This window comes from Gymnoscopelus microlampas (genome assembly GCF_963454915.1).
Source record: "Gymnoscopelus microlampas genome assembly, chromosome: 14".
Classification (NCBI taxonomy): Eukaryota; Metazoa; Chordata; class Actinopteri; order Myctophiformes; family Myctophidae; genus Gymnoscopelus; species Gymnoscopelus microlampas.
In genome coordinates this window covers 11,638,691-11,652,518 of record NC_139951.1, presented here as the reverse complement: position 1 = coordinate 11,652,518, position 13,828 = coordinate 11,638,691, and the positions used below count along the sequence as shown (strand labels likewise).

At 40.5% G+C, this 13,828-nt stretch overlaps 1 protein-coding gene across 1 annotated transcript; it reads left to right on the top strand.

Annotated features, from left to right (window-relative positions):
• Positions 1 to 1,077: 1,077 nt before the first annotated feature.
• Positions 1,078 to 12,196, top strand: LOC311060038 (uncharacterized protein; the record flags this gene model as incomplete). The annotated part of the gene is made up of 4 exons (XM_084078163.1): positions 1,078 to 1,183; positions 4,830 to 4,834; positions 9,622 to 9,949; positions 10,700 to 12,196. The coding sequence occupies 4 exons, from the start codon at positions 1,078 to 1,080 to the stop codon at positions 11,596 to 11,598; spliced, it is 1,338 nt and encodes a 445-aa protein (XP_083934289.1). The 3' UTR covers positions 11,599 to 12,196.
• Positions 12,197 to 13,828: the final 1,632 nt, after the last annotated feature.

Here is a 13,828-nt window from a genome sequence, read left to right as displayed (position 1 = left end):
GTATAATCGACAAATTAAATCGACTGGTTCAATTAGCTGTTGCACCCCTTTTGACATGAAAAGCAAAGGATAAGCTTGTCTGCACTTAAAAGTAGGCGTAAGCAAGTCTTGAACTTATCACTGTCACATTCCTTCCACAGCCTGTCTGTCAATGTGTCAGTGTGTCATTAACATTTGGGACTCAGTTCATACGTTTTATTTATTTTATTTTTTATTGAAAAGCCGATCTGAAAAATGTGTGGCAAAGGTTCTTCCTTGGTCTACTGGGAGTGTGCGTGCAAATTTTCCTGAGATTAGGTGATAGGCACTAGGCAGGCTCTGTTGAATTCTTTAAACAACACTTAAAGACATGTCTCTTTAACAGAATTTAACATCATTTCTCACCATTTGTAAGGGATTTTATTTCATTTTATTAATGAAAATGCATATAATAGTTTTTATTTCCATAACACTTGGGCCATTAATGCGATTGTATGATCTCATAAATATAGTGAAAGTCAGTGAAAACAGGAGGAGTCATTGAAAACTGTTAATACATTATCAGAGAGTTTTTGATGGATACCTTAGCCTGATAATGGTGGTTGTGGTGTATGTAAAGCTAAACTCTCTCTTTGCTATAGTGTAATGGCATGTGTTTTTTGTATAGGAACGGTGCTAGCATGTTCTATGGCAGTAGTTCTCAACCTTTTCAGGCTGTGAACCCCCAAAAGAATCATATTTGAACTGGGGACCCTGACAAGCACTTGGAATGTAGGAGTTGAAGAATTATTTTGTTTGACTCTGTTCCACACATACACACTTTGAAACTAGCAGATCTACAAGCTCATGTGAGCTTGTGGATCGGCTATTTTAAAAAATTGCCTCTTTCTTATATTTGACAATTTGGCCAACGTTTGACCATTTTTTTTGGTATATTTTGTTGATACTTTTGGTGCAGTAATGGTCTTTTTTTGTTAGTTTTTTCTTGTATGAAAAGGGTTACTTAAATTGTCACTTCGCTGTCACCTGGGGACCCCCCCAAAATCATGTGGGGACCCCCCTGAGGGTCCCGACCCACAGGTTGAGAACCACTGTTCTATGGTGCTTGCTGCACAGCGCCACACTGCAGGCTCAGTCACCCCAGACCTCTCCAGGACAAGGTTCAGTATATCGGGCCTGCTGGTGCTGAAACCCTCCACACTGTGTTAGTCACCACAATTTGACAAGGGATGTTAATACTAGACTATTAAGCCACCTGAGATGTTCGAGTGATACCGGTACAGGCTAGGATTGCTGGTTCCAAGGGAAGAGCAGTCAACTTTTATGACTGAGTCAGGATGAACAACAAGGTGTTTACTGAACATGAATGTTGGCCGCCTAGATGGAAATCTTAGTCTATTGTTATTGAGAAGCATTGGTTTAAACAACATCAGGAATCAAGCAGAATCAAATGTTTTATGGTCATGATTCACCACAATCCTGGCTGGCTTGGTTCCAGGCTTAACATAATTAATATAAATATTTTCAGAAATCTCTATGGGAAAAATGTACTGTATCTATCTATCTCTCTATCTATCTGTGGAACCACATAATGGCAGCCACTGCTATGCCCTACAGCCTAGTTATATTGCTTGGTGTGGACGGCTCTTTACTCTGTGTGCTCAACAAAAGCAAAAACAAAGCCTAACTAGTGCATATCATTAATCTGATCTGTGTTGCTTGCCACATCCTGTCTCTACTCTCACTTTTCCTGTACTGTTTCGCATGACATACGCTTATTCTAAGGACCGTTACACCACAGAAAGCAGCTACACACGCCCCAGCAGGCTAATACTAACTTTAGAAAATGTTCTGTGTAAACTATTCATAGTTTAGCTTGAAATGTCCATGTCTGTATCACGTATGCCTAAATTACAATGATGGATTATTCTATTCCTAATTAATGACTGCTGGATCATTAATGGTAAGCACATCTTTACTTTTGTTACTTACAGGATTTCTTGGAATTACATATTGAACATTTCTCTAAGAAAGAAAATTGACGCAATCCTACCTTAGTTACCATGGCAATTTAGCTGTGAAGTTAGCAGCCAAGCTTAATTAATCCAGTGCCTTGTTCTTCAAGTTTTGTGATATAGCTATTAGTTCAATGACTCCAATCTTAAACCATTGACTTTTCCACAGTTAATTCAACACATATGTTTGTACATGGACACATTTTAATGACCCTGCATTCAAATAACAATTAGATATAATCAATTTAATTATATTACTGAAATAGTGTGTAGTTCACATTGTAGATGTTTGATAATATATATATATTTTTTTAGATTATAAAAATGTCTGACATTATTAGTTACAGGCTTAAAAGAGCCTCTTGTACAATGTCAATGAGGAGCATATTTTAAATGATCAAAATGATCTAGTCAATGGAGAAATTATTTTTGATTTCTTGCCACCTTTCGCCCATCTCCTAATTGAAAAGGATCATGCTGTTCACTCCCCTTTTAGTATAATGGCCTAACTCCCTAGTGTGACTTAGGACAAAATAGGCCTTTTTTCAGGCCTAAGTCACATGGTTTTGTGACTTAAGCCAAATGATTTACTGATTTAGGCCATTTTATATATATTTTTTTGCTCTTTTTTTTGGCCTAAGTCATATTTAATCCTATTTAAACCTATTTAAATTTCTTATGTTACATAACTGACAGACGGTGTTATTTCTATTTAAATAGTCATAATTTGTTATAAACATTTTGGGTGAAATGATTAAGAAATATCATATAGTTTGTTTTGGATCAGTTTTTCATTTTTCCTGAAAAACTTTAAAAAATGACTTAGGCCATTAGTTTAGCAAGGCAACATTACTATACATTTTACTTCCTCATATGATTCCATGAGCTGCTGCAGTGCTGCTGTTCAGCCACAGAGAAGAACGCTGCTCTGGTTTTGGGCTCCATGATTGGTCAAGTTCAAGGATTCTGCTATCGACTTTCATGGTCTTTTACAGGAATACTTGAAGCCTGGCTTTACCATCCTGGCTCGACACAGCCTGGCTTGACAAGGTCTAGCTCGACAAAGTTGCTCCTTTTCAGCCTGGCTTGGCGTTCAAACCAGGCTGTACGGACCAGACTTTGTCAAACCTGGATTTGACTTAAATCCAGGCTTATTTAATTCCCCTTTTGTGTAATAGGCCCCAGGGCTCCGTCTTGTTATTGGCATTATTACGGGGCCAGGCTTTAAGCCAGGCTTCGTCTTGTTATTGGCATTATTCTTCTTTTTCTGCCGTTTTTGGCAGTTCTGGCTTAACCGTGCTGTTGCTTTTTACGAAACTCGGCCATATGGTAGATGGTCATGAAAAACGATCAAGAAATACTTCTCAGCGCTGTTGCCTCACAGCTAGAAGGTCCTGGGTTCGATTCCCGCAGGGGACGCTGTGGGCGCTGGGGGCGTGTTCTCTCCTCCGCGTCATCAGTGCCCACACCCTAGGTGGGGTTGGCGAAAGGGCCTTTCTGTGTGGAGTTTGCATGTTCTCCCCGTGTCTCCTATAGGTACCCTCACAAAAAACATGCAGTAATCCTGGTCACTATACTGCCTCCCCCTGGCCAGCTGGGGCGCCTGATTGAGGGGAAGGGAACTGGTTGGAATAACGTGTTCCTTCCACGCGCTATGTCCAACCAGGGAAACTCTCCCCTGTCAGGTGATAAGAAGGTCAGACGGCTCTCATGCATTGAAGGAGGCATGAGCTCGGCCCTGGCCTCCCTAGGTTGGCAGAGGGAAGGTAGTGCCCAGGATTACATGCTTAGGCATTGGCACTATGGTGAAAAAATAGGGGTTACAAAATCGTGGGATAAAAATGTAAAGAGAAAAAAAAATACTTCTCACACTCATTCGTCAAAGGGTGGCGCTATAACACTCAATTGAAAATGCCAACTTTGAACAGGTACAACTCATGCCCTGTTTGACCTACAGCCATGAAACTTCGATACACACTAAAATCCCACTTGAAGAGAAGTTTGTAAGTTAAGAGCTTACTTACAAACTTCTACATTGCTGCAAAGTTTTCTTTGAAACTTTGCAATAATGTAGAGGGTCATTCCAAATATCACTGAAACCAATCTTACTCCAATTGGTCAAAGGGGGGCGCTATAGCAATTTTTTGAAAATGCAAATTTTAAACAGGCAAAAGTCATGCCTCGTTTGGCCGGCAGCCGTGAAACTTGCTTACACATGTGCCTTGACTCATCACTTTGACCAGTAAGCTCTGCCCTTAGATTGTCCGCAATTTTGAGCAGTTTGAAAAACACTTAAAGAGGTGGTGCCATGGTTTTGCACTTTTTCAGTTTTTCATGTGTCTATGAGGTTGATAGAACTTCATTAAGCCCCCTGGTGGTGTTTTTTATGGTGTTTTATGTCTTCTCTGACTATTTTGAGTTTCTTCCTGGAGACTGAAACCTTGAGGGTCAAACGTGCCAATGGAAAAACAGCCATTTAATGACACAGTAAAAATATACCCTCCCCCTCGTTATCATAACCCTAACAGGTGTGGGCATGAGGAGGGATTAGGACAGGTGGGTGGTGCTAAGGTGGTGGAGGAGGTGCTAAGGGGAGAACCAGGTATACTTAATGAACTGGAGGCGTGCCCACATAAAAACATAATGTTAACACTTTCTGTACACTTTTTTGAAAAAAAATCTTCCTCCTAGTATAACCATAATACCTGATGATTATGTTTTAGGGGGGGGGGGGGGGGGGGGTCACTGAAAATCACGGCACCCTGTCTTTAAACCCAGGATTTCTGAGCAATTTGCGTGAAACTGTGTCATCTGTCTGATCTCCTTTTTCACTAGATCAGGTCTGTTGGCCAAATGGCTTCTTGCTATCACTTTGTGTGTCTGTCTGTCTGTCTCTCTCTATCACTTTGTCTGTCTGTCTGTCTGTCTGTCTGTCTGTCTGTCTGTCTGCCTCTCTCTATCACTTTGTCTGTCTCTGTGTGTCTGTCTCTCTCTATCATTTTGTCTGTCTCTGTCTGTCTCTCTCTATCATTTGTCTGTCTCTGTCTGTCTGTCTCTCTATATCACTTTGTCTTTCTCTGTCTGTCTGTCTGTCTCTCTCTATCTATCACGCTGTCTGTCTGTCTCTGTCTCTCCCTCTGTCTCTCCCTCTGTCTCTCCCTCTGTTCTCTCTCTCTCTCTCTCTCTCTCTCTCTCTCTCTCTCTCTCTCTCTCTCTCTCTCTCTCTCTCTCTCTCTCTGTCTCTCCCTCTCTCTCTCTCCATTCTTCATTCACTGGCCCCGTATTATCGCTGCTTGCAGCTATATTTCTTCTTCTGCCGTTTTTCGCAGTTCTGGCTCAACCGTGCTTTTTATGAAACTCGGCCATATGATAGATGGTCATGAAAAGTTATCAAGACATAAATCTCACACTCATTCGTCAAAGGGTGGCGCTATAGCACTCAATTGAAAATGGCAACTTTGAACAGGTACAACTCATGCCCTGTTTGACCTACAGCCATGAAACTTCAATACACACATGCGTCTCCTCATACTGAACAACTTTCACCCTCTGACTTTTGACCTCTGACCTTTAGATCTCCCACCATTTTGAATTATATGAAAAACATTCATTGGCTCTTAAAAGCTTCATTTTTTTTAACTTACAAACTTCTCTTCAACTGGGATTTTAGATATTGGTCCAAAGATCAAGTGTAAAATGTTTTGTGTAGATTACTCACAAATCCCAGGAGGAGATAACTATTGCAGTTTTATGACAATTATTCATCTGCCCCTAATACATACATGCAGACTCACATTTGTTTGAAACTTTGCAGTAATGTAGAGGGTCATTCCAAATATCACTGAAACCAATCTTACTCAATATTTGGTCAAAGGGGGGCACTATAATTTTTGAAAATGCAAACCTTAAACAGGCAAAAGTCATGCCTCGTTTGGCCGACAGCCGTGAAACTTGCTTACACAGGTCCTGACTCAACGTAAGTGGATCAAAGATATGCAGGCACTGAACGTACCCTATTTTAATAAACCTCTGGCACACAATGTGTTAAAGTGCATTGCAAACAACATGACTGTATCAATGAATACATCTGCAATTGTTAAAGATAAAATGATTATTATTATTATTGATTATTATTATTATTTGAGATTATGTTTTTTCAATGTATGACATTTCCCTTCATTGTGAAAATAGACGATCTTCAATCTCACAACTTTTCAGATAGCAACGTTTTGTGAGCTTGTAGATCGGCTACTTTCACTAGATTCTGTTCTGAGGAGACGTACAATTTCTCTATCGGTAGATGGTTAGGGAACCACTGATCTAGAGTAGTTAGCAAAACAGAGGCATGGTCCATCAGGGACGGAAAGACTTATATATATCAACAGACACTACCAGCGCTATCTCTAGCTCAATGAGAAGAAAAGCAGCCTATGAGTCTTGAGGTCACTGGTTCGATCCCTGTCCCTGACGATGTGTTGAGGTGATCATGATTTGGCATTCTTAGGCTTACGCATAGTATTTCTTGAGGTTAGGGGTAGGCATAGTTTTACTGAGGTTAGGGTTAGTGAGGGTTTAAAATGCTCATGTTAATTGCATGGTTTTCTTTCTCTCAAGTTCAGTCTTCTATGTTCCTATGGCTTATTGTGCATATTACTTATTATTGCTTCTTTCTTTTTTCTTCCTGCATTCCCTGGCCCCGCTTATCGCTGCTTGCAGCTATATTTATTATTATTATTCCTAGAAAGGGGTTTAAGACAACTACAACCGCCCTGCAAATTTCCTTACAAAATAATTACAATTAGGGACTAACTAAGCAATTGGCATAAAATACACTCTGGACTAGAATTTTACGCAAGATGTGGCTTCCCATGCGTGCAATAATGTCCATATCTCAATATCTAAGTCACTCTTTGCGCAGATATATGCATTCATGCATTTTGGAAAATTACAAAAGCAGTGTTGATTTTGACAGCAGTTAGTTTTAGCCATATTTTAGTCATCTGAAATGTTTTAGTTTTAGTCTAGTTTTAGGGGGTCATCCCTATGTTCCCCGGGTTCTATGTTCCCCCACTAAGGTTAGGGTTAGGTTTAGGTTAGGTCCTATGTTCCCAAGTTTTAGTCGACTAAATATCATAAGATTATAGTTGATTAAAATGTATTTTGGCGGTGCCTTGATGGCGTCGTAATGGCCGATTTTACACTTTGTTACATGCTGAAAATCTACAAGCTCACAGCGCGTTGTGCACGAGCTTGTAGATCACCCGAGTGCAACCAAATATAAAATGACTTGTGAAAAAAGGTAGTCGACGAACATTTTTCGTCATAATTTTAGTCGACGAAATCAACACTGTACAAAAGGTTCTCTAGAAGACACAAATGTTACAAGAATGTAAAAAAGAATTAATATAATTATTGAAGAGTACACCATAGTGCAAAATGAACAGTTTTTGCTATAAGTTTGTATTTATAATAATACAGTATGGGAATCGGATCATCAACAGGTAATCATTAAGAAATTCACATCTACCTTTTATAGCACCACCAAATCGGTACACACGATCTCTATAGTCAAGTGATCAAGACGGATACGTCTTGATCACTTGACTTGATTTTTTATATTCCATCCTGATTGGTGAATTCCGAACATTGCTAGCCCACAATAACCTACCTGACCTGGCGGAGACCTGTGTTTCTAGTTCTAGAGCACTTTTTCTAGTTATTATCTGATCTACTGATTAATGGAACATAGCTGTGATCTTGTACCACTTACAGTAGTATTTGTTGCTTGTCATGTTGGTGTTCTGAATTGAGTATACAGTTTCAGTTGCTGCAACTTGGTCTGTGTGAACGCTATACTTTTGTTGAAAAAGGGCCAGGTGACATAAGACTAGCCTGGTAAACCATCCTTTGAATTCTGCGACTGGGTGGTTTACCAGGATATCATAAGACATGTGTTTTCAACTGAACATGGTTTTCTTCTTCTGTTGGTGTAGCGATTTTCTTTCTCTAGGTCATTCAAAGTCTGGTCAGATGATGTGGATGAGAGAAGTTCATAGTAAAATACCCGGTGATGTCTCAGTTGTAGCAGCAAAGAAGAGGAGCGATCGATCGGGAACACATTAAGTCTCAAACAAGCGTCCAAGGTTAACATGTTCTACTTTATTGAAAGACAGACAGTCATATATATATACATACAAGTTCAATGTGGAACATCCCAATTGAGGCGGTCTCAAATGGACGGTTTAAACTGATTACAATCAAGGAAGCCTCTCTATATGTGTATTGTGATCAGGGGTGCAAAAGTTCATGGTTAGGTGGTTAGCGGAACACGCAGCATCTCAGGCCCACAGACTTCCTGTCTGTTAAGGTAGTAGGATGTGCCGTGGTCATCTTCTTGCACAAGCGCTAAAGCCTCTTGTGCGTTGCAGGGTGCAAATGGCCTCCCCGTTGATATCGCTGGAAGATGAACATCTGGTCCTTGTAGATAACCGTGTTCTTCTGCAAACATGTCAATGTTTATACACAAATTGCTCAACACTAATTGATTAGACTAAGATAAGAGAGGACGCAAACTTTCTGAAGTTCCCTAAGCTCAGAGGACACGAACTTGGTGAAGTTCCCTAAATTTAGTACACTACTACGCTTACAATAAGAAAAGGTGCATGGGCTTTCAGAGACATGTTAAAGGTTGACTAAGGTCACACGCATGCAATATGATAACAGGTGTGTTACTCACACCCATTGTATAATATTCACTACAGTTGGAAATATTTTTTTTTCACAACACCTTTTCACCCAAGTATAAATTGGCTTAAGAATGTCAAGTCATGTAATGAAATGAACTGAAATGCAATGATTTTCTTCTCTAATGTAAAGAAGGCTGAATAACAGCAGTCAGTCAACAGCATATAAAGTATGCAGAAATAAACACTTAACTAGAAAAGTGTGCTCCTCAGAGCGCAGATATCTGCCAGGATGGGTTGGCTACCCGCAGGGCCCACAAACTTTGGAAGTCAATCGTATTCCATGGAATGGATTATGAGAAATCGGTCTGATACATCTTGATCACAGGACTCCAGAGATATATTTTTACCAATTTGTGTGAGTTTTGGACAAACGACTATGTCCTATTTGGCCACATAGCAGTCTTGTTTATGAAAGTTCTTATTTTTCAATTTCAGAAATCCCACAACCAGAACGTGTTTGACGGAAGTCAACGTTTTTTCTGACCGGTCCTACGGTTTGGAAGATGGACAGACAAATAGACAGACAAGCACAAGCACAGGCAAACCTACAAAAGAAAAAAGAAAAACAATAATTCAGAAGAACACGGCACTAAGGAGAACTATTTAAACGCATCAGAAATGCAAAGCCTTGCATCTTTAACAACTGTGCCGGGACAAGAAGAAACGTCACATCATACAACATCTTGAGTCTTGATTTCCTGTCTACAGGCGCGATGAATGAAAAAAAACTGTGGTTCATCTTCCTCTTTACTGCGTGCATCTTCATATACTTCCTGTACATAGTCAGAAATGTAAAAAATGTAAAGTCTGTTCAAAACGATGCTAAACAAACGATTGTACAACTGTCCCTGTTGTACAGCCCCTGCCGTACCTCTACCCAGAGCATCACCCCTCTGAATAACACCAAGCACCTGCTGATTTCTGCCTACATGGACCGCAGGGTGAAAGGTTGGGATTTGCGCATCATTGGTATATTCAGGAGAGATTCCATCATGACCATGCACTGTGTTTTCTGCTGTAGTGGCAACCTTTCCATACCCAGCACTCCGGCTAGCTTCGAACACCACGCGGACATGGATGACTTCGGTTTTCCTTTTGAGACGATGGACGTCCTGTGTTGGATCCCCGCAGGCTGCAAAGCGACCCATGTCACCCTGTCGACTCATTCGGATAGCATGGAAGCACAGTGGCAGATCTTTCTCCCTATAGGTAACTAGTGGTGGAAAGGTACTCAACCCAAATACTTGAGTCAAAGCATAGATACTCCTGGTCAAATATTACTCAACTATAAGTTAAAGTTGCTCTGTCAAATTTGTACTTGTGTGTATTCAAAATATACCTAAGTATTCAAAAACACATGCTTTTAAAAAGGCTTCAGTATTCAAAAGTACAAATTACAAAGTTTAAAAAATATATATATCAGTGCATTGCTGTATTGAAATGTTGGTATTAAAAAAAGAAATGCTAATATAAAAAAAATAATGGAAATAGCATATTATTTCTCTACGATCTGGGGTGGCAGTGGCTCAGGAGGTAGAGCGGCCTCTTGGGAAACGTAAGGTTCCCATGCAGTTTGATCCCGGGCTCCCCAAGTGTCCTTGAGCAAGACACTGAACCCCCAGTTGCTCCTGATGAGCAGGTTGGTGCCTTGAATGGTTTCCTCCGCTTTTGGTGTGTAAAGCCCTTTGGATAAAGGCGCTTTATAAATGCACCATTTACATGCTCACAAAGTGTCTAATTGTGCTGCCTTGAGCTTGTAGATATGCTATTTTCACTATCTTTGACATACTGTAGGGCTTGAATGGTTAATTCGTAATGTGCATTTATCCATCCTAGAAATATAGTGGAGTGAAAGTCACAAGTATCAATCAAAAAAACGAATATGCTACAAATAGGCTACTCAAGTAAATAGATAATTTACTTACAATAAATGTACTATGTTACTTTCCACCACTGTAGGTAACCAGCAGAGCGGCGGGACAGAGCCGATAAAGCCCCAGTTTGACTTCACAGTGTGCATCCCCACCGTGTACGGAGACTACAACAACGTGCTTCAGTTCACACAGGCCCTAGAGATGTACCGACTGCTGGGCGTGGACAGAGTGGTGGTCTACAACACCAGCTGTGGTCCAGATCTTGACCGCTTACTGCACAGTTACAGCCAGGAGGGTTTCGTAGAGATAGTTCCCTGGCCCGTGGACAAGCACCTCAAACCATCAAAGGGATGGAAGTATCTCGAGCATGGAGCGGGGGACCTGCACTACTACGGCCAGTTAACCACACTCAACGACTGCGTCTACAGATACATGGACCGCTCGCGCTATGTCCTGTTGCATGACATAGATGAGATTATAGTACCTTACCATCAAAACAGTCTAATCTCTCTGATGAGTCAGCTCCAACAGGAAAACCCAAAGGTGGGGGTGTTCCTCTTTCAGATGCACTTATTTCCAACTGACCATGTGGATCCCGGCGCAAAGTTCCACCTGCCCCAGTGGGAAGGGGTGCCGGGAATAAATATTCTGGAGCACATCTATAGAAAATATGGAATGGAGAAACACCAATGGGAAGTGGGATACAAGATGATAGTTCAGCCAAGGATGGTGCAGCAGACATCAGTGCACAAAGTGCTGAAGAACTTCGGGAATACATTCCAGGTCCCTTCAGATATGGGATTGGTTATGCACGTCCGGGGTTGCTTGATCACACACACCATACCACCCAGTTACAACCAGATCTGCGTGTCCAAAGAGAACATGCGCGTTGACACCAGGCTGTGGGAGTTTCATGAAAAGCTGATCCCCAGTGTGGACAAGGCCCTGGCGAGAATAGGGATGCTGAGAGAACAAAAGCATTGAGACGATGGAGCATGGATGCAGCCGCACACACTGACACGTAGGGCTGCGATTATCAGTTCGTTTCTTAGCGATTATTCTATTGATTATGTTTTCGATTGATTGGATAATTGAGAAGCGTGTTTATTTTTTTATTTTTTTTATAATACTTTGTTGTAATTGTCGCACAACTGTGTTGTGCACAAATTGTGTAAATAGCAGAGCTTGTAGATCGGCAATTGTTAGCTATTCTTGAAATCTTTTGCAACTTTTAAGCCTCTAATGCAGGGGTCTTCAACAGGGGGTCCGGGCCTCTAATGCAGGGGTCTTCAACAGGGGGTCCGGGACCCCTAGGGGGTCCTCAGAGCTACTATAGGGGGTCCGCCAAATCTTTGTGTGATAGGATTTCGTTTTTTTACATTAACCACTTGAACCCTAGAATTCCTTTTCTGAGGGGGAACATTAGCCGAAAATAGCAGATCTACAAGCTTGTAGATCGGCTATTTTTGGCAAAGAGGCTATAGGTGTAGAGGGCAAAAAGAGCAGACTAAGTAAAAAATAACCTTTAATCTGAAACACAATTTTATACAATATAGAGTAGGGGGTCCCTGCTTCATCTCTCTCTCAGTTAGGGGGTCCTTGGCCTCAAAACGTTGAAGACCCCTGCTCTAATGACATGCCAAAATTGGGATAGATTATTAATCAATTATTATCGAGTATAATCGATGAAATTGATTGGTTCAATTAGCTGTTGCACCCCTTTTGACATGAAAAGCAAAGGATAAGCTTGTCTGCACTTAAAAGTATGCGTAAGCAAGTCTTGAACTTATTACCGTCACATTCCTTCCACACCCTGTCTGTCAATGTGTCAGTGTGTTTGACTGTCATTGTCACAACATGACACATGAGAGCATTTGTGGTTAATCTGGTGAGGAAAATCATGTTTCTGCACCAAACAGTGATTTGTAGCATTTGTGGTGCCCATTAAGGATGGAAGTGAAATTGCTTTTGGCTCATCTGTGTTGTTTAGAGGCCCCTCAATGTGTCATTAACATTTGGGACACAGTTCATACGTTTTTGCATTTTTTGCTACCATTTTTTTTATCGTTTTTTTATTGAAAAGCCGATCTGAAAAATGTGGGGCAAAGGTTCTTCCTTGGTCTACTGGGAGTGTGCGTGCACATTTCCTGAGATTAGGTGATAGGCACTAGGCAGGCTCATTAACATAATTTCTCACCATTTGTAAGGCATTTTATTTCATTTCATTATATTTTTCTTGTTTGCTTCTTTTAATGCAAAGCACTTTGTTTTTCAATGTTGCAACGGCTAGTCTTAATGAGCATGTTTAGGAGTACATCTATCGTCTATTCAAATATCACACATTCTACTGCTTATTTGTAATCAAAACACTTTCCAGCAACGTGACACCGTGAATTATTCTGAACAGAAGGCCTCAGTTGAAAGTGGGAAATGGACAGTGATGGCCCCAGGTCCTGCCTTGTGAAGCTAGCCAGGGACACATGTATTAGACTTGGGACAAAAACTATGCTCTTGAATACAAACGAATATAAATAGTCAATAAATGATATCATTGCTAACATGACTGTAGTGATGGTCATGAGTTTAATATTCCTGACATGGAAAATCATGCACTGAAAGCTATGATGTTTTTCTTAATGACAATGCATAATAGTTTTTATTTCCATAACACTTGGGCCATTAATGTGATTGTATGATCTCATAAATATAGTGAAAGTCAGTGAAAACAGGAGGAGTCATTGAAAACTGTTAATACATTATCAGAGAGTTTTTGATGGATACGTAGCCTGACAATGGTTGTTGTGGTGTATGTAAAGCTAAACTCTCTCTTTTATAGTGTAATGGCATGTGGTTTTTGTATAGGAACGGTGCTAGCATGTTCTATGGCAGTAGCCAACCTTTTCAGGCCGTGAACCCCCAAAAGAATCATATTTGAACTGGGGACCCCCACCCTGACAAGCACTTGGAATGTAGGAGTTGAATTTTGTTTGACTATGTTCCACAGATACATACTGTGAAACTAGCAGATCAACAAGCTCATGTGAGCTTGTGGATCGGCTATTTAAAAATATATAGCCGATATATAATATTTGACAATTTGGCCAATGTTTGACCAGTTTTTTTTTTTTGTATAGTTTGTTGATACTTTTGGTGCAGTAATGGTCTTTTTTGTTCGTTTTTTCTTGTATGAAAAGGGTTACTTAAATTGTCACTT